Source organism: Haemorhous mexicanus, chromosome 23, assembly GCF_027477595.1.
Source record: "Haemorhous mexicanus isolate bHaeMex1 chromosome 23, bHaeMex1.pri, whole genome shotgun sequence".
NCBI lineage: Eukaryota > Metazoa > Chordata > Aves > Passeriformes > Fringillidae > Haemorhous > Haemorhous mexicanus.
The window spans coordinates 8,062,341-8,083,534 of record NC_082363.1 but is presented as its reverse complement, the minus strand read 5'-3'; the positions used below and the strand labels follow the sequence as shown (position 1 = coordinate 8,083,534).

At 52.2% G+C, this 21,194-nt stretch overlaps 1 protein-coding gene across 4 annotated transcripts in view; it reads left to right on the top strand.

Annotated features, from left to right (window-relative positions):
* Nucleotides 1–21,194, top strand: part of CASZ1 (castor zinc finger 1) — a 196,890-nt gene that overhangs the window by 85,765 nt on the left and 89,931 nt on the right. For 2 of the 4 annotated variants that reach the window (XM_059866819.1, XM_059866822.1), the window contains exon 3: nt 7,068–7,127. Coding sequence is in view for 1 of the 4 variants with exons in the window: in XM_059866824.1 (XP_059722807.1) it covers nt 7,150–7,153 (4 nt within the window). In the remaining 3 variants the exon portion in view is untranslated. Of the gene's footprint in view, nt 1–7,067; nt 7,154–21,194 lie in introns of all 4 variants that reach the window. The other 2 variants (XM_059866824.1, XM_059866820.1) reach the window with 1 other exon arrangement.

Here is a 21,194-nt window from a genome sequence, read left to right as displayed (position 1 = left end):
TCTTAATCAGTGTTGTGTTAAGTTTCATGCTTCCTTTGACCTTTATTTTTGGCCTGGTTATGCTGTTTATATGCCTCTGACACTTGTCCCCTGGTGCTATTGCCAGGGAAACTCAGCACTGAGGCCTTTCCCTTTTCCTCCACCCCCTTGTCCCTTTCTGTTTAATTTTTTTCTTTTTTTTTTTCTTTTTTTTTCTTTTTTTTTTTTTTTCTTTTAACATGGTTTTCCTAAAAAGTTTTTTAATCAATCAAATTTGAGGCAGAAAATAGGCTTGGTCACGCCTGGTCCTTGGGTCGTGTGACACTCACTCAGGGTCCTGACAGCTCCTCAAAGGGGGCACCCGGGATGAGGAGGGGGGCAGCAGCGCGTTTCCCCAGGAAAGAGCCCGTTTCCATGGCACTGCCCCCACCTCTCCGCCATCCGCCAGCCCGACGTGGGCCTGAGGCTCTTCAAAAGGGGCGTTGGGAAGCGGGCGTGTGTGCGGGGCCTGGAACAAACGGAGGCGCGGGGGCGGCGGCGGCGGGGGCTGCGCCGACAGCTGCCGGCTGCTGCTCCGGAGCTCGTGGGGAGCCAGCGGGAGCCACGGCCGCGGAGCCAGGGCCCCAGCCGAATCTGCATAATCAGGGGCTTTTCATAAATGCCCCATTTTTCATCGCCATCGAAGATATTTGCTCAGGGAGAGCCGGTAACCCCGGCATGGAGGGACCGCGCCTAGCGCTTTCCCAGTCCCGGCACCCCTGGCTGTGCCTCCTCACCTGCTCTGCTCTCCTACACCCTCGTCCTCCTCTGCCCTGTCTCTGCAGGCAGGCAGGTGCCCGATCCCCTGTCAGATGCAGCTTAGGCTGCTCTGGCCGTGGCAGGGCCCTGCTGGGGCCGGCCTAGAGGGAGAGTGGAGCCAGCCTCGTGGCTGTGTCACTGCCAGCTCCCGCCTTGGCCCAGCATGTGCCACAGCGTCCTGGGCACTGTCGCTTTTTCCCTGGGTTCTTCCTGATTCCCTCACCTTTGCCTCTCCCCACCCTGCCCTAGGAAACCACTTGCCCTTCTGCTGATTTCATCCAAGGCTGTGCACCAGGATTTTAAAACCCTTTTCTTTGCCCACAGCCCCTTTTTCAAGCTTTCTTCTTTCATTCTTCTCCCTCCTGTCCTTCTTTTCCCCATGCCCTTTCCAGTTCTTCATTTGTGCAGGGTCTTTTGCTTTTTCTCTTTTTTATAATTAATGATTAGCTTTAATTGGTTTGCTTAGGCAGCCTGACAGCAAATTAGCAGGAGCCAGCCCAGGGCTGCCGAATGCCAAGTTTGGGGACTGCTATGCTTTACAGATGCTGTGGCAGGAGATGAACTCCTTGGGATCCCCCTTGGCGTTCCCCTCCTGCTCTGCTGGGCTGTGCTGTAGCTGTGCTGTGAGCTGGGGGTCCAGGGCCTTCCCTGGTCCTTGGTGCCGTCTGTGCTGGGAAGCTGGGACTGGCAGTGGATGCTGTCCCTGGTCCTCTGTCCCTAGTCCTCTGTCCCTTGCCTGGCTCCAGCACTCCCAAAGTGTCCAGCGGGCACTGAGCTCCAGGGTTACCTCTGTCATGGTCTGTGTCCCTTTCCTACTGCCCAGTGCTGGTTTTCTTCCTCCTGTTTGCATGATCACCTTTATGGAGCTCTGCTCAGCAGGTTTGAGCAGAGGACACAGGGTGAGAGGCAGGGCAGGATCTCCCAGGGAGCACTGTACCAAGGGGACTCTCCAGCCCAGCAAAGCAGGTGGCTCTAGCCAGTGCTAAAGGCAGGTAATGGGGACAGGGTATGGAGAGATGGGGGCTTTGCTCTTTTCCTGCTTTGCAGTGATTTCCCTTTGCTTTGCTTTTCTTTTCTTTGCCTTTTTTATAGCTCCCATTTTTCTTTTTTATGAGAGAGAAACTGCAGGGTTCTCCCAAGGCTGGGAAGAGTGCTTGGTCCCAGGCTGCTCCCAGCCAGATGGAAGGGAAAAGAAGGGGGGCAGTGGGCCCATAATCCTGGGAGGAGAGTTTTCCTAGTTAAGGAGGATTGGGGATAGAGTCTAGGACATTTCAGCATGCTGTTTTATGAAGAAGGGGCAGACCATGATCTATTTGGGATGCTTGTGAATTTTCAGCACAAAACTTTGCTGGGAGCATTGGCAGCTGTGTAGCCCTACAACTGGGGATGGATTTGGTTTGTGCTGCGCTGCTGGTGTTGCCTTGTAATAGCAGCCAAAAAAGGGAGAAATGGGAAATAACACAAGTTTCCCTCTCCTTCCCAGGCCTTTTCAGCTGAGCAGTCCAAGAGTGGCAGGAGACAAAAGCTGGGTGAGGCTGCTCAACTGGATCTATAGAGCAGCCAGAATATTCCCTCTGCAAAACCAGGAAAGTTTGTTGGGCTGGTGACAGCAGGGTATGTTTCTTGTCCCCAGCAATCCTGGACTCTCTCAGTTGTCCTTGCTTCAGGTGTTAAATGGGTGATTTGCCCTTACTGGACACCATTCCAACCCTCCAACAGAGTGTTAATATCTACAAATGCCTTTTTATGGGATCCAGAGCACATATATAAGTGAAATCAGAGGGATGTGCTGTCTTCCTGGGATTTCTGTCATGGAGGAACAGCCTTTTTGTCAGTCACAGAGGTCCCTGCTGCATTCCAGATTCATGAAAGATGGAAGCCAGCGCAAACACGTCTGCTCTCAGATCTGCGTGTTGTTCAGCTGTGAGTGTACTGGCAAACACCATGCTGTGCTACCTTGCTGCAGCCTGGCCTCTTTCCCAAAGATTGGTACGATTATAGCTCACTCAGGTGACAACACTGATAATGCATGTAGAGACTGGAGCCGGCAGGTCTCCTGTGGGGCTCAGAGGCTTCAGTTGCGGGGCTCCCTCCTCTGCCCCTGCCCTGCCCAGGACATATGGCTGTGCACTCCCCCACAGCTCTCATGTCCCTTCCTGATGACACTCTCAGAGTCCCTCACATTGCTTTGCCAGTGTTTTGGACCTTATCTGAGCTTTGGGTTTCTGCAGAGCAAGACTAGGGGATGAGTTTTCCTATCCTGAGGGAGGAGGGAGAGGGATGAGGAGAAGTGTGGGAAAAATATTTGCTAGAAAAGTCATTGAGACCTTGCCGCCCATTTCACTTTTAGGTGGTCTTGGTTTATTCCCACAGCAGATGTCTCTGCAATAGCAGAAGATATATTTGATTTGTGGCAAAACTTCCATGTTCTGTGCACTTGGATAGTCTCCTTTTCTTTTTCATACCCCACCCCCTCTGAGGTGGTGTTTTAAGACCCTTTTCACTTTCCTGTTTGCATCTCACTGCCCTTCAGTGAACCACCTCCTCTGCTTGCTTTGCAGTCTATCAGATTTATTGCTGTTGCTATACTGATCGGGACCTTTTCAAAACTTGGTAGTGCCACTGGAGTGTCAGGCACTGTGCAAGGTTAAAGGGAGGCACAGCTTCCTCTCCAGGAGGGCGGCCATCCCTCTCCCTACTGTCAGAGCTGTCTCTTTCCATCTGATTTTAGCAATGTGCATGCCAGGATTCACCCTCTCCCTTTGCAGCCTAGGGGCTCCATGATAATCGTGTAGTTCTTAACAATTGAAGAGCAGCTGAGGGTCACCACCTGTTTCACTGTGGAGCTGCAGAGGGGAAACTGAGGCATGGATTTGAAGGTGTCTGAAGATGTCCTCAAACTCATGAAGTGACCCACTGAGGGATTATGCCACCTGTGCTCCAAGGTTCTCATCACAACCCATCCCACAGGCTGCCAACACAACCCGTCATTGCAAAGGAAACAAGGGGAGCCCATGATGCCTCCTGTCCTGCCCTGCTGTGCCTTTGGCTTGTCTTGCTGCCCTTCCTTTCCTCCTCTTCCTCTGGCACTCGCTGCTCCCAGCACATGCCCCAGCTCCTGCCTGGACAGCCTGAGCTGGCTCCTTTAAGGCAGGCACGCCAGGGGATTGCACGCAGTGCCAGCCTTCACTGTGAGTGCCTCTCGCGCTTCCCCCTTGGAAAGTTTCCTGCCCAATTGTTATGTGCGATCCGATCTGAAAGTTGCTCTCTAAGCTTCTTGTCACATTTTGACTTAATGAAGTGCAACTGGAGTGGGAATTGGGGTTCATCACGCCAGTCTCACTGCGCTCCCTTGTTGTCAGAAAACAGGGGCGGTTGGGGACCGTAATGCAACGCTGCAAGTCGTTATCATTCCGGTCAGTCTGTTTAACACAAAATTAAACAAAGAACTAATTAGTGCCTCATGAATTAATAAATGCGCAGTTGCTGGGTAGGAAGGGGAGGAAGGAAAAAAGGTTGTTGAAGGAAAGATACTGAAAAAGTCGAATTAGGATGTTGTGTCAAGGGGAAAAAAAAACTGAGTCCACTTTGGCGAAGAGTTTGGATCCATTGGTTTCCTTGGAATAAGCTCCCCTCCTCCTCCTCCTCCTGTGTCCTGCATGTCTGCTCTGGAGAGTGATGAACGACAGGCACAGCGAAGAATCAGCCTTTCAGTGTTTCTTCAGGGAGGCTTACAAGAAAGATAGGGACAAACTTTTTAGCATGGCCTGTAGTGATTGGACAAGGGGTGATGGTTTTAAACTAGAAGAGGCACAATTTAGCCTAGATATAAGGAAGAAAATTGTTATGGGGAGGGTAGTGAGACCCTGGCACAGGTTGCTTAGTGAATCTGTGTCTGCGCCATCCCTGGAAGTGTTCAAGGCCAGGGTGGATGGAGCTTGGAGCAAACCAGTCTAGTGTAAAGTGTCCCTGCCTATGGCAGGGGAGTTGGACTATATGACCTTAAAAGGTCCCTTCCAACCCAAACCGCTATAGACTTCATGATTTTCCAATTATGTTCCCTAGAAGCTGCATCGGGGGTCCAGTATCCAAATACTTACCCAAAGCAGATGTGGGAACTAAGAGGTGTGGGGTAGAAGCCCATCATTTGATAGGAGGGAGACTTCAAAGATGTTCATGGTGAGCAAGTCTCCTCTCTTTGTCTGAAGGCTTTTTCCTGCGGAAGCCACAATTGGCACAGTAACAGTGTGTAATCTCAGATTAACTATGTCCCAGCAGCCCTCCCCCTGGTCCTTGTCCTCTCTGGCCCCTTCCCACACGGCGGGTGCAGTGCTGGCCAGCCCGGGGCGGGGCTGGCCATGGGGGCTGTGCTGGATGCCCACTCGGCCGTTCCCACAGGTGCTGAGCTGTGCCACACTGCCAGGGAGCAGGCTCAGCTCTGGCACATTGTCAGGCAGGGAAGCAGAGCTGGGGGAGGGAAGAGTCCATCCTTAAGAGGACATGTCAAGTACAATTAGCGTTATCTGTCTAAATATGTACTGGGAACACAGAATACAAGAGGAGGCCTGGCTGGCTTTAATGGAGACATATGCAAGGTCATATTGCCTCATACAATCCCCCAATCTGATTTGGGGATTACACATTCTAAGTAAATTGGCGTTATTCCTCTTGCATCATTGATAAGCTGCAGCCAAAAGAAGAGGAGTAAAAAAAAAACAATTAAAAACCCAATCCCAAGAATTGATCGTGCACAGGGGTTAGGGAGTGAAGGCAGGAAGGCAGAGAGTTACAGGCAGAGAGCTTGGGAAGGAGGGAGAGAACAAAAGAGAGGGAAGGAAAAAGCAGTGTGACAGTGGCAGAGAAAGCAGTGGAAAGAGCAAGGAAAAAGGGGAGAACAAAGGGAAGGAAAAGGTGAAAGAAGGGATGCCAGAAGGACTGAGGGTGCCAGAGTGGGAGAAGCACCTCAAATCAGGGAGCTGTTAGTCCAACTATGCCCTCAGCCTTTTTAGCATCAGGATTTGAGTGGGAGTGAAGGAGCCAGGCTGGTAATGCCTGGGGCTCTGAGAGCCTGAGGGGCTCTGTCCTCCTGTCCATGCATCCATCTGGGATATCTCACCAGCTCCTTCCTGCTCTGGGTCCCAGCCAACATGTGGCATCTATCTTTGGCAGTGGCAGAGTATAAGTGACAGGAGGAGGTCGTCCACATGCACAGAGTGCCAGGGCCCTGGAACACAGGGGTGAGCCATGGCAGCAGCACGGAGTCCCCCGAATCCCTCTCACTTTTGTCCTACAAGGGGCTCAAGACGGTCTCAGAAGGATGAGTGGCTGCTGCACCCGGAGAAGGGAACGTGCGGACAGCTGGGGGTCCTGGACTCAACCACGGGCCCGCTGGGCAGGACCTCAGGGCAGTTTGTCATTCTGCTGCCACCCTGCGCAGCTGTGAGAGCTGTTTTGGCAGGGCTGCAAAACAGAGGCTACAGGAATGGGCCAGGCACCCTTGCCACTGTGCATGAAGCCACCCCGTGCTCCTGGCCACCTCCCAGCTCTGGGAGAGGGAAGACCCCGTCTGACTGCAGAGCAGTCTTCCCTCAGTTGTGAGCTCTCCTCCCACCCTGCCTGTGCAGAATAACCCCCTCCAGAAGTCTCATGGCACGGCTTTTATGCTCTGTCACATTTTTGGAACATATGGTTTTAAATAATTCAATTTACTTTTCGTGTATTTTGCTGTGACTTTTTTTCCCCTGTCCCTTTTCTCCTTCATCCTCACTCTCTGCATTCTCCTGGGTGGAAAATGCACAGATGAGCATATGAGGGGGTTCAGTGACACGGGACCCAGTCTTGCATCCCATCATCTTGTGCCCCACAAGGTGTGCAAGGGGGGCCTCACCCTTAGCATGCAGGGCAACCCCTGGGAAAGAGGGGTCAGCAGAGGAATTGTGAAGATTGGGAAGGGAAAATCTGACATGGAGCAGAATGCAGCCATAGATGTGTGGGCAAAGTATGGAGCAGACCAGCACAAGGTGTGTCTCTGGTACCTGGGGAGCAGGATTCAGGCCAGTAATGTGAAATTATGTGAAATTATTCCCAACCTTCATTAGGAACCTCTTTCACGGAGAAGTGCCGTGGGGTGCATGCCAGTGTGGGGTACAGCCAGGAGCAGGAAAGCATTTTGCTCCTTGTGGAGTCTGAATGTCCCATGCTGGACCATGTTCTTACGCAGCTTTTGTGAGTCTTGTCTTTTACTCAGGTGTGCCCTTTTGTTAACTGGATTCTTTCTTTTCTCACTCCAGAATGAAGTGAATGTAGAGCTAAAAACGAGGCAAGAAACGAGGCCTTGAAATCTCCGAAAGGTAGGAGAGACTTCAGACTGCAATGGGTATGTCACTATTCCCTCCTGGGTTTTCTTTTCCTCTGTGTGTCTCTCACACTTACAGCCTGCTCACTGTGGCTATGTCTGCACTAGACCTTCTGGGGTTGGACTGTTGTTACTCATGAAGAGAGATGGAAACAGAAGAAGGTCAAGTGCAGACATGGCATATGTGTGTCCTAATCCTGTCTTTGTCTTTCTACAGCAGTTGTTGTGGGAACCTGATTTTGTCACTGAGGGTTTTCCTTAATATCTTTTCTACTGCCTCTATCTTAACAGCTAAAAACGTGTAAGGATTTTGGTGAAAGGGAGCTGCTTTATCTTTATGCATGTGTGATGGAGGAGACGGATATAAGGTCCTTTCACTGAACAGGATGCAGTCTCCATCTACTGTGAAGTTTTGCTGAGCTCAGTTCATATAATTCAGATGGTGATGTGCATGTTCTCCTCCTCTTCTGGCACATTTTTATCTATTCAGACTGCAGAACCATGGTGGTAGTGTGGAAGCATTCCCATGTGTCCAGCAGAATCAGGGCTTTCCTGGGTTTTCCCTTTACCTAGACCCTCATGGTCTGTCTTAGGAAAAAAAAAAAAACAAAAAACCAAAAAACCAGCTTCACAGTCTCCTAGAGCTTGGAAGGTGACTTGGTCTGTGCCTGGTAAGAGTTAGAGGTCTAGAGCCCAGGGAAATGGAAGATAATATTGTCTCTTAAATGCCTTATCTCCGTGTGCTGGGTAAGACACTCCCTATGCCACCTCAGATAATGGTTACTGAGAAGTGCCTGCCATGCTGAGGCAGTTCCTGCTGTCCCTAGCTCCTCTTCCTTCCCCTCCATCACCAGACACCAGACAGGTCTGAGGGCAGGAGGGGCCGTGGGGAGGGTGGGAAGTGCTCTGCCCTGTGAGACAGCACTCAGAGGGGCCAGGAGCACTCACTGCGGTGTGTGCGCTTAGAGCATCCCTACAGCAGTGGGGACCCCCAGCTCCCAGTTTTGGGGAGCACATGGACTGAGTCTGAGCAGTATCTGAGGGGCCCAGGCTGGCTGCGGTGGGAGGGGGCCCCAAGTTGGGCCAGGCAGTGTCAGAGGTGACCGGTGGAAGGCCAGTGTTATGTAAATACTGCTGCTGTTACATGGCAGGCCTGAATGGCCCTATGCATCCATCCATCATTGCTGGGGAACAGAAGCCTCCCTTGGAGCACGGGGGGCCAGCAGTGTGGGGCATGCAGACACAGGCAGCATGTGCCCTACTCATAAACTGTTTGTTTTCTTTTTGTCTCTCTCGTTTCGGGGCACCCCACCGAGAGCAACTCTCTGTTCTGTCCTTGCAAACTCTCCCCCAGCCTTCCCCCCACCACTTCAGGCCTTCCTTTTCCTCCCTTCTTTCCCCAGACCTTAAAAAAATGGAGGGGAAAAAAAGGGGGGAAAAAAAAGTCCCCAGTTCACATTGCGGCTTCTTTCTCTGACTTCAAAGGCTCCTCATCATTGTTTGGGATCGGCAGGCAGTGGCCCTGAAAACGTGATCACAGCCAGGCACAGTGTAGGTCACCACTGAGCGCCATGCTCCAAGTGCTGAAAGGAACAGGCAGATTCTTCCCTTTTCATGCTTCACAACCCTGGTTACAGCACTCTGCCTTGCCCGTGTGCTCCTCGCTGCATGGCTATTCTTGCTCTTTTCTCCTCCTTTTCCTCCCGCCCTCCCTCGCTCTGTTTCTCTCAGGTCCCTCGTTTCTCCATTCGTTTGCTTTCATCCTGCCCCTCTCTGTGCCCACCATCACACACTTCTCACACTTTCTTCTCTTCTTTCCATTACTTTTCTTTCTCACTTTCTCCTGCCTGGCACTGCTGCCACTTCTTTCTGTTATATGAATCACACTTTTATTTCTCCCTTTTCCCTCTTCTAAAGGTCAGGTTGGAGGTTGATTTCCTCATGCTCCCTGTTCCTGTTTAGTAGCAGCCTTCCTCTGACATTTGCCCTCCTTTCTGTCTTTGCCTGTGATATCTCATTCGCTTTGCCCAAAACTACGGCAGTTCCGTAATTTCTGGATTAGTCCTAGAGAGCTGGCAGCCCTCCCTTCAAAGGTGTGAGCCCACGACTTTCATGTGCAAAAATCCCCAAATTATCCCCCAAAATTTAGCCTGGCCTCACATGGGGAGGTAGCACACAGTGCCTACCATCAATGTCAGCTTCCAAACTCGCTCTTTGGCTTGGCTGGTAAACCTGAAGGAGTGAGCACGTGCAGTGTTGCAGATGGATTTGGAAGGGCAGGCACTGACTTCATATATATATCACAGGGCAACATTTAAATCTTGTAGGTCTAACATAGAACATGACACTGATGGTAGTGCTGAGGGCAGAGTTAGGCAGGGATAAGGCAGAGAAAAACAGGCCCAACAGTTTAATGGGCATCCCAGAACACTTCCTCAGTGGATTTCAGTGAGGGAACAACACTTGGTTGTGCTGAAGCTTGGGCACGTTTGGCAGCACAGTGAGCCACAGCCAGATGGAAACTCCCTGCCTGCAGAACATCCCCCAGCAGTATCTGAAGCTTCATTTTGCTGCAGGGAAGAGCCCAGGACTCTGCCCCCCTCCAGCACCCACCCAAGGAACAGCCGCCCTCTCTCCACCCCTAGAAGCGGAGATCATGGTGCTTGTGCCTCTGCTGATTTGTGAGGTTGTTTTAATGCCGAGGAGCCCACCAGGACTTGTCTCTTGCTAAATAGGCATATTAAGGGACATTGCAGCAGGGGTTATAGAGTAATAATTTGTTCTAATGAGCTGGTGTCACGTTCTCCCTGGCTGAGCTGTGCCCGAGCAGGAGCCGTGGTAGGAAGGGGCTGTGCTCGCTGACCTGTCAGCCCAGGTTAATGAAGTACCACTCTGCTTGGGGGGTCAGAGAGCAGGAGTGCAGCCAGTCAACAGCAGCTTGGGGGGCCACAGGGGATGGATGGGGCTCTTCCCTGAGCTGAATGCCCTGGGGAAGGCCTGTGCCATGCTGGACAGAGCAGCAGGATGTACGCTATGGCACTGGGATCTCCGTGCTGTGCTGCTGGCTTGAGTGCCACAACACCCTCGTCAAACTGTCTGCAGGCAGGGGTGAAACTGCTGCAGCTGGGCACTGGCTGGGGCTTGTCCTCTGGCCTTGCAGGAGAGCCCAGGTGGGCACACTGAGAAGGAGGCTGGAAAAGTAAGAGAATCATCTAAGTTACAGATGCTTACAGACATGAGGGGATAGGTGCAGGGAAGAGGCCAGTGATGATGACCAGTTTCTAACTAGGAAGTCTACAGAGAGATGGTGCTCATCCTTACCTTTGTGTGCAGAGTGTATGAACAGCCAGAAATTCTCTTTGTCCTTCCTGTTCCCTCTTTCTCCTCCCTTGATGCTCCCCCATGGCTTGCTGAGATCCTTTGCCTTGAAAACCTTATCAGTTTCTTTCATGCCTTCCGGGTACCTGGGCAGGAAAGATACAGGAACTTTTGCCAGACCCCCAGCAATCACCCTTAGGGAGCAGGTTGATGTCAGGACAACCTGGGCAGCTGCAGTTTGAGCAGGGCTCCACATTCTTCAGGAGATGGCAGGAAAAGCCACAAACAGGGAGTCCTGGCCCAGCTGCTGCCTTGGGGACCCATGGCTTGCCTTGCTTCTGTGAATGACACCACCCCATCCATGCTGGGGCAGGATGGTGCCCTTGGCCACACCAGCACCCTGAGGTCTACAGCACAAGTCCTGTATACCATCTTCCTCCTTCTCCTCCTCCCACTCTTTGCTCCCCCCCTGCTTCTCTTTGCTTTTCCCTGTCTCCATCTCTCTCTCCCTTTCATCTACTCAGAAGGCTTTACTCTACTTCCTTGTCACCCTAATTGATTGCATTAACCTTTCAGCGTATTGGATTTCCCCAGCACCGTGCAGAGAGCACTGTGCAATATGCTTATAATCCAGGCTGTAATGGACAGGGAGCAGTCAACGAGCCCCTGCTCCAACAGGTTCTGCTGACAACTTCTCTGGGAGGGGGAGAGGAGCGGACCGGGGGGACCTGGGGCATGACTGTCCTGCAGCCCGTGCAGACCTGGCCTCAGTGCTCCCCCCTGAGCAGGCTTGTGTTAGCTTGTGAGAGTGGAGTCCTTGAAAAAGGATCTGGCTTGAGAAGCAGGGAGGAGATGTTATATTTGACCTATTACTGTAATTTTTCCTAGTGTTTGAGCACCATTCTTCTGTATCTGCTTGGTCTACAGCTTTCTTCCATCTGTTCAATACTAAATTAATGTACGCTTTACATTTAGGCACTTGTTGCTAGTGGCAGGATGAGAAGACAGTATCATGGAATCCTCCTGTTTTCACATCATGCTTGCCTCTGCCTTTTCCTTTAGGATGAGGATACAGGGGAGATGGACACTTTTCCTCAGATTTTAAAGAAAAGCATAGGAATATTGTGATGATGAGAAAGACAGCACCAAGGTGCAGAGAGATCAGGAGACAGAGCCCTGAATTGTATCTCAGGCTTGGTCTTGGATGAATCCTTTCACTCTCTGGTACCTCATTTTCACCCAGGATGTTGGAGGTGTTGTTTGGGTGGGTTGGGGAAGGAGGAGGGCAGGAGGGTTGGGGAAGATGGAGGGCAGTTACTGCTGCTCACTGGGCCAGGGATGAGAAAGTGGCTACAGACAGGCAGTGAAGTTAGACAGCCAAGTGTGACTGCTCACACCACCTGTGAGGCAGGAAATAAACCCACAAGAGAAGTAGCAGGAGCATGTGAGCCTGTTAAAGGCCTGGCAGACTGCTGGTGGTCAGGGCAGAGCCAAGAGATGTTTTGGCTTCCTTTATTTTAAAGGATTGCAATGATGGATCTGCCATAGTCTCCTAGCCATGGTGCCCCCTTTCAAGTTTCCTTGCCATAGCTCAGTTCAGCACAATGCTTTGAGCACTAGGTTGAGTTTTGCTTAAGCCAAGATCATTTAGGCAAATATTTAGGAGTTCCGTTTGACAAGGACCATAGCATGAGACCTAGACTCTTATGAGGGGCCCTTTTGTAGTTCTCCTTTTCAGATAGCTTTTAGCACAAGATGGTTCATTTGTGGTTACAGCTCACAGTGTAAAGAACAGCAATAGTGGAAGGATTGCTGATCACTTCATAGATCTTTAGTTCAAGTTACTTCATCTTGTTAGAAGCAGTTACTCCAAAGGTACCCACTCTCCCAAGGGGATGTTGAGAGCTGGCCTTTAGAAACTTGGCAAGTTGTTGAGCACACCAGGAGGAGGGGACAGGGCCTGTACTGTGCAAGGTAAAGGTAAATCTCCAGTTTTTCCAGAGAAGAACACGAAATAACAAGAGTCAGAGGGAGGAAAAACTTTATTCCAGGCAATCATTCCAAAAAGTGTGAGGCTCCTTATAAGCCAGAAGGTAGTTAGGGTAGGGACTTTTTTTTACATTAAATAAAGAAGAACTAGGAGCAGGAAGCAAAGGATCAGAAATCTGAAACTAGCTAGAGAGAAAGCATGAGGGAGAGCAGCACCTCCTAAATGGAAGGGTAAACAGGCACTCCGAGGCATTAACTTAATTGATTGTTCTGCAACAGGCTGAACGCTGTGTTACTCTGTCACCGTGGCAACAACCCAAAAAAATTGTCAGCCTGTTTGGATGAAGTGAAGCGAAACATTCTCTAATTTGCGGTGATCCGGGTGTTTGTTTTCCTTCCGAAGAGGCGGGGGCTCTATTGATCTATTATTTGCACAGAGCTTTTTTTTTCATGGTGAGATGGGGAAAGCAGGGGCCCTGGGGTGTGCTCCCAGGGCAGGTGAGGCAGCAGGGGTGTTTCTACTGTCTTTCCACAGATCTGCCTTTGCAGGATAGCCGTGCAAAGCCAGCAGAGGCTCCAGTGGTAGGAACCATCCTGTAGAAGCTGAAGGACAGGGAAAAGTGTTTGGGTGTGAAGAATTTGTGCCAAAAGCATTTGGCTTTGATAAACTTGTGCCAGGGCTACTGCTTTGGTCCACCCTGTTCTCATCCCTTTGGGCTCCTGCAGTTCACAGTATCATAGAACCCCAGAGTGATGGAGTATCCTGAACTGGAAGGGATCCACATGGGATCATCAAATCCAGCTCTTGGCTTTGCTATGGACAACTCCAAAAGTGACACCAATTCCGTCTTTATTGCAGTCTCTGGTGTTAGGTGGAGTCAGCAACAGATGCCTAAGGGACAAGAGCAGCTCTGATCCCCTACCTGCTCCCTTTCCAGATCCATGCTGTTCCGTGTTATGTGTGTGGATCTGTGTCTGTGCACAGCCTGTGCTTGTGGGAATGTATTGTTGTACACTTGGGGGAGTGACAGGAATCGTGTTTCCTACCCCACGGCTGTGGGAACTAACAAAGTCCCCACCTTGAGCTCTTTGTTAGAACAAGATGAAATCCCTGGGCCAAAGAAGGAGGGATTTTGTCTCCTGGGATATGGGGTCAGTCTGCTCCAAGGGGCTGTGTGGGATGGGAGATGGGTGGTGGGATGTGTGACTTGCTGCAGGCACAGCTTGGGGGAGAGCCAGGGGAGCCACACAGATGGGAAGAGGTACCACAAGGTGTGGAGCAACTTGAGCCCCTTGTCAGCAGTGTCTGGCCTTGCACAGCCCTGGGGGCCAAGAAGAGCTCTGCCACTCGCTGTCAGCACTTGCTTGGTTTCAGAGTGAAATGTCACTGCAGCACTTGCTTCAGCTGGGAATTGTTCAGTCAGAATGGCAAGGTGCAGGGGACCAGGGAGCAAGCCCACATGGCCAGGGGTGAGCATCAAGGCCTTGTGCCAAAGGCATGATGCCAAGAGACAGGGGCTGTGGCAGGGGAAAGGTGCCTTACAGGTCTGCAGTAGGGGAAATAGGCAACAGTGGCTCAGAGCCAGTGGGAGGGTGAGTGGCAGAAGTGGTTCTGGGCCAGCAAAGGAGAGCAGAGTTTCCTTGTGACAGGGGAGGAGGGACAAACTTCATCTTCCTTTTGCTTGGCCCTGCAGAGAAGTTTCATCCTCCTGTTTGGGGGTTTCTGCACTCTCACGGCCTTTGGGCACCCTGGGGGCAGTACCATGTTTCCCACACAGGCTGATCATCCTCAGTGTTCCTCAGCAGTGCCCCAGCCATGCACAGCTAGTCCAGCTGCTGTACAAGGGCTGTCTAGTTGATCCCTAAGATTTCAAGGAGAGCTGTGGGATATGTTGGTGTCAACTGCTGGAGAGTGTTGCTTTGTGGGGTATGCAGGAGGAAAACCCCACCGTATATTCCTGTGCTCTTCCTGCCTCCATCCCGCATCCTTTCTCTCTTGTCCTAGGGGGTTTTTCCTCCTCTGTTTGTACTGGTTTTGCTTTATCACCCTTTTCCCCTTCTGTCTCTCTCTTCCCTTCTCTATTTCATTCTTTCCATCCAGTTTTTAACTCTTCTGCTCTGTTCCTCTTTTTCACAGTGTAGATATGTGCTGGGGATAAGTGACTGTGGCTGGTGGGTGAGCACTGGTGCCCTACTAGGGCATCTGCCCCCGTGCTCCTGGTGGGTGTGCGTGGGTGGGGGCACCACGGGAGAGACGAGTGCTGCATGTCTCTTTGGAGAGAGCTGAGCTGCCAGTGAAAGTTTGCTGGTTATCAGTGTCAGGAGAAGCTAAATAACCCTGTAACTGGTATGAAGGTGAATTCACGGTCTAGTGAGCACTGAAAATATGAAAGGGCTCTGAGACAGGCAGAGTGTGGAGAGAGGAATACAGCTTGCCCATGGCTCAGGGAGTGGTGTGTGGCTGGAGCAGTGCAAGGACATGTGCTGATGCCATTCAGATCATCAGCCATGGCAAACCACCTTTTGTGGGCTGGACAGAACAGGGAGGGTGCTCAGTACAACGAGTTTGGAGACAAATGAGACATGCACACGTTAACATGGCAACAACACCCTCACAGAATGTCTGTGGGCAGCCACATCTGACTGCACAGCCCTGCACACATGTAGCCAAGTGCCCACAGAGTGCTACAAGGCCATGCACATCCATGTGCACAGATGAGCAGACAGCCATACCCACGCAGGCAGGTACACATCTCTGTGTGTCGTCCTGTGTGGAGATGCTTCCACAGCTCCATAAACACGGGGTCACAGGCACACCCAAGCTGCCAGTACAGTGCTCTGCCACCTGTGTCAGCTCGCAATCATGCCAAATTCCTTTTTGGTGTAACTACACTCCAGTCAGGCAGCACAGATGGATTTATCCCAGCATATCTTGGATGTCTGTGTGGTTACCTGCTCTGAGCAGGAGGAGACTTGTGGGAAATCTATTGTCCTTCCAGCTGGGAGAGGCTGATGCTTTGGAGAACCAGAAGATGTGCAGAGAGGAAACCCCCTTCAGCTTTTCACCTGGAGCTGGTAATCTCCTTGCACCAGTCCCTGGAAGAGGGGAATTGCATTGGAAGCTCAGCCAGTGCTGATTTAGTGTTAGACGTTTGCAAAAGAGACTTTGATTAATTCATAGTAAAATCAAGTAGCACTTGGGTGCCAGCAGCACATTCCAGGGTGAGACAGCGACCAAGGTGCGCGCTGGGCAGGCTGCCAGGTGCCTGAGCACTCCCCGCGGAGGTGGCAGCGCCATTCAACCCACAGCCTCTCCCTGCTTGGGCTTCTTAATTATTAATTTATTTTTCTCCCTTCCTTGGCAAAAAAATACTATTTGGTAACAACCTCAAATTGCAAAATGCTGATGATTTGGAGAATGTGTCACAGAAGCTCCAGGGTGATAAAGGGGAGACGAATCCCAGCCAACAATCCGGCTCAGCCAGTTTGCCTATTTATTAAAGAAAAAGCCCAGATCATTAACTTTTTTGTTGTTGTTCTGTTTGCGGGCAACTCCCTGCTGGCAACTTTCGGGTGCCCAGTAAATTAAACCAAGTATCGGCCTGGTTCAGGGCAACCTGAGCTTCTATTTAGAGCTATGAGAACAAACTGGCTTCGTTTATGTTAGCACGTGAATAAACCCTTTAGGGTACCATGCAAAAGTGCTCTCTGGCATAAAAGCAGTGTCAGAAAATCCTTACTCTTGCTGCCTCGTGGAGGGTCAGATATTGTAACTGGAGAGCTGAGCTTCCCTTCTCCTCCCACTGCTTGTTCACACAGTTAATTGCCCCTCGACACCTCACTGTGCCATGCTGGTCCCCAGAGAAGCAGGGCTGGAAGAGAGCATCTGTAGGCACAGGCTTTGCTGGTTTCCCGGTTTGCCTGCTTGGTGTAGTTGTTGAATAAAGAACAGTTTAGGGATGGGCTTGCCTGCCTGGTACCTCTGTGAACTCTGAGAGTTCCCTGTGCTATCAGGGAAGGGTGATTATATCCCCCTCCTCTGGAACATCCCACGTGTTTGCTGAAGTAGTGCTTCAAGCTAAATCAGTTTACTGAGGGCTCCAGCTTCCCTTAATTCAGTGTCAGGACCAGGCTTGCATGGCCATTATTCAAGAAGTTTTATCAGAAGCACAAAGCTAGCATCTGCCCTCCTGCTTCCCTCTGGGCATCACCAGCTCTTCTGCCCTGGCTTTGGCACATGGAGACTCGAGGGACTGCCTCCCTGAGCCCATTTGCAGGCAAAGCTCGTTCCAGCTCCTAGAGAGTCTCTGCTGTTTCACTAGCTGCGGGAGCGTGGTGGCTTGTCACCGGTGCCTGGCACAGCAGCTCAGAAAACCTGCCAGAACTGAGGAGCTCGTGTGGGAAAAGGGAGCAAAGACACTGCTCAGATTGCTAGCCTCTCCCCTTCCCTCTTCCAACCCAGCTCAGTTGAACTAGGGCTGGATTTTAGGTTTTAATCTCAGCTGATATCCACACTCTTTCTCCCAGAGGTAGCCACCTTCTTTCCTAGGCCTGGCTCATGTCCCTCTACACTCATTTCTCTGGTGAAGCCTGCCCAGACCCGTGTTCACGTGGATGTTGATGGGAGGAGAAGGGTATTTTTCAAGGTTTCTGCTGGGTTTTTTTCTTCTGAAATATAAGGATGTGCAATTTTTTTAGTTTCAATTTAGCATTGGAGAATTTTATAATTTAGTAATTAAAATCTCTGATAGGCTTTAGAAATTGCAGCTAATTGAATTTAATGGGAAGATGATTTTCAATTTTATTTGATTACCCGGACCCCTGGCATTGGTATTTATGGGAAAAAAATGGGAAATGTGCTGTGTGGGCTAAGATGGCATAATTGAATTAGGGCTAATCGGATTTCTTCGTCATGAATTTCACTATAATTTTCCTATAATTTTCCATTAGATATCTAGTTTACAAATATTCACAAAGAAATGAAGCTCTTTCGGAATGGAGATTGCTGGCTAACAGGATTACAGGGACGATAGCTCGGCATTGCCAGCCCGGGCTCCTTCAGTAATGCAATCGCTGCGTCTGCCTCACACTTACCGCCCGCCGCTGCTCCCGCAGCCCCGGCCCCCTGCCAGGGCTCCGGGGGGCCGCGGCCGCGCTTCCGCCGGGGCTCTGCAGCCCCTGCCCGGCGGGTCCCCGTGCCCTCGGGGGCACACGGGCTCTGCAGCCCCTGCCCGGCGGGTCCCCGTGCCCTCGGGGGCACACGGGTCCTGTGCCCGGCACACGGCGGTGTCCCCGTGCCCTCGGGGGCACACGGGTCCTGTGCCCGGCACACGGCGGTGTCCCCGTGCCCTCGGGGGCACACGGGTCCTGTGCCGGGCACACGGCGGTGTCCCCGTGCCCTCGGGGGCACACGGGTCCTGTGCCCGGCACACGGCGGTGTCCCCGTGCCCTCGGGGGCACACGGGTCCTGTGCCGGGCACACGGCGGTGTCCCCGTGCCCTCGGGGGCACACGGGTCCTGTGCCGGGCACACGGCGGTGTCCCCGTGCCCTCGGGGGCACACGGGTCCTGTGCCCGGCACACGGCGGTGTCCCCGTGCCCTCGGGGGCACACGGGTCCTGTGCCGGGCACACGGCGGTGTCCCCGTGCCCTCGGGGGCACACGGGTCCTGTGCCGGGCACACGGCGGTGTCCCCGTGCCCTCGGGGGCATACCGGTCCCCCCGGCGCTGCGCGTGCACCCGCGGCGCTGGCGCGTCCCCGCCTCGCTCGGAGCCCCTGGCAGGCACGCTGGCACATCGCCTGTGTCAGCAGCCTTGAAGCTCAGGCAGCCCCGTTGCACAAGCAGGGCCAGCCCACGCGGATACACGCGTACTGCATCGCGGGCAGCTCTCGAAATGCACCCACCACCACCTTGCTTGTGTACGAGGGGATGCTTTGCCTTCCCTCCCCGGGCTCTGGTGGGGATCCTGCTGTCACGTCTCAGAGGAAGAGCAGTCAGTCCCCACTGTGTGCAGTCCTGGGTCTGATGCCCATTTCTCACCTCCTCCATCATCTCCCCTCATTGTCACTTCTAATGAATGAGTGACTGCTCCTTTGGGGACAGTCCCTGACAGTGTCCTGTTCCTGCCTCAGTGCCCTGCATGGGAGCAGGGGTGACACGGGCTCTGCCTGTGATGCGGCAGGTAGAGCAGAGCAGACAACGTGCCAGATTCCCTCTGCCTTCCCTCCTTTCTCCTCTTGCCCGTGCCCAAGCCGCATTAAATCCAGAGTGAATTTATGGAGACCAGCCCTACTCCACAGTGTCAGAGTCCTGTAAAATCCAGCCTGTCTTTTGACCTGCCCCATCTCTGTTACTTGCCTGGGCTGCATTTTGGGAGCCTTTACAGATCTGTCCAGCCCATGTCAGGATAGAGTTGCTGGGGGGGGGAGCAAGTCATTGCCCTGTAGAGTAAGTAGAGTGGCAGCTCCTCTCTACCCAGTGCCCTTTGACATCTGCATGCCATTAGGCCTTCCACATGTGTCCAGAGCAGGACAGTCTCTGCTAAAACATCCATGACAATCCAGCTGGATTGTCCTGGCTGCTGCAGGACAATCCAGACCATGCACAGGTCTTCCTGTGTCGTTGCATTTACACGATTCCGTGTGTATGCACGTGGCATGTGCTCACGCTTTCATTTGCATGTCCCTGCAGGAGTACAAGCTGGCTTGCAGATCCTCTGGACAGAAATCAGAAATCACCATTTCTGTCTGCGCTTGCCCCATGCACTGCAGAAATTGGTCTTGCGCAGTCTGGGACCCATCCTTGGGCAGCAGTTTCCCATGCCAGCTGTGTGCTTTGCCAAGCCCGGGCTCAGGGGCTTTGTGGGGTTCAGGATGGTTCAGGGTGGCATTTGCTGGTTTTGCAGGGAGAGCACCTGCTTTTGAGTGCCAGGTACCTTCCCTATAGGACCTGCTGCCTGGGTATGACTATGCCCTTACCTCCTCACCCTGAAATCCCCAGGCTGCACTTTTAATTGCTGCAGTAAATTGTAACTAATTGTTAGTGCATTCAAACCCCTGCCACTCCTTCCCCCCAAGTCTTCCTGGGCCCCTGTGGAGCACATGCCGTGTACGTTCAGTGCTGTATGGCCCATTCCCAGTGCAGTCATTCCCTCTGGGCAGTGGTCAAGAGATGAGCAGCATTGGCTTCCAGCAGATGCTGGAAGCTGTGGGGTGCCTGGGAAAGCAGTAGCTACATGGTGGGGACCTGGTGTCAAACTGTTTGAGGCCAAAAGAACAGTAAATGGCAGAATTGCTCCCAGCAGAGCCTTCCCCAGCACGCTGAGACTTAGCACAGCTGCTTTGGCAAGGGGTTCTGGGAGCCATGTGCCAATAATGTGATTGAAACTGAATTGAGAAGGAAGGAGGGAAAGAGAAGGAAAGGGAAAGAAAGCATGGATTGTCTGCTCCTGCCGCCCAGGCCCCGAGGCCTCTGGGCACCTCCCTTGACGAAACAGAAATCAAACAAAATTACAGAAATAGGGCAGGAGCATTTGCCTAATAGACTCCCCAAGCAGGAGCAGGAGGAGGGGCACAGCACTGCCAGATCTCCAACCTGCAATCTGAGAGCCAGCGCCCTGATCCCACATGAATCCAGAGCACAGTCCCAGGCCCCCAGGCCAGCTCCAGCTAAGGAGGGAGAAACTGCCAAGAAAATGGGCTAAGCATAAAAAACAAAGGTAGAAGAGACACAAAAAGGGGGATGTCCCACATCTCAGTGTGACTCACCCCCTGCTCAGCCCTGGCACACTGACTGCGGGGAAAGCATTAAACTGTAATAATAATAAATTAATCATCCTTCCCCCTCCCATTGCACTTTTCATCGGAGGATCTCTGAGCACCTGGCAAACATTAATTACCAAGAGCTCCTCGTGCCCCTGGGAGGGTGGAAGGGGGCAGAGAGAGATCTCTTCACCTGCCACGGAAGGGCAGATGTGGCTGGAGCGGATGGGGCGGCTCTCACCGTGGCACGGAAGCAAAGTTCAGAGCAGGGTGAGGGGTGCTGCCTTCCCTCGAGTGCTCCTGGAGAGCAGGGGGTCCGGGAGCCCCTTCAGGCACGGTCAGAGGCAGCTTTTCCTCAGAGTGGATCCGTACCCTGAAGGAATAAGGGAAGGAGGGGAGGTGCCACCCCTATGGGGGGCACAGGAGCAGAAAGCTTCAGAGCCCTTGAGAGAGGCAAGAACCAACGTTCCTTGGGTAAGAGGCAAAGGAGGGAGTATGGGGAAATAAAACCTGATCCTGTGACAGGAGATTGCTGAGATAGGAAATCAGGCCTTGCCATTGCATCAGCTGCAGGGCGTGGATTTCACCTGAAAAAACACCTTGGCAAGTTGTTCCTGCAAGGAGGAGTGGGAGGGACAGTGGGAAGTCTGTGGAGGGGATCCTCCAGGTGTATTTAGGTTGTGTGTGTGGGTTCATGTGTGTCGTGGTGTATGGATATGTGTGTATTTGAATGTAAGTGAGCACAGAGTATCATTTTCTTTGTGGAGGGCATATGCATGTTGCGTGTGCATGCTGGGATGGGAGGGGTGGGGAACATTTGTATACTGATGTGTGAACGTGCTCAGCTTGGTGCACGTAGAAGAACAGGTATGTTCAGAGGGTCTGTGGGACTGTGTGTGCGTAGTGACATATCCATGTTAGAAAGTGTGTTCCTCTTTGTGAGGAACTGGAGATCCAGTGGGGGCCCACTTTCTCAGGGAACAGTGGTGGTGGG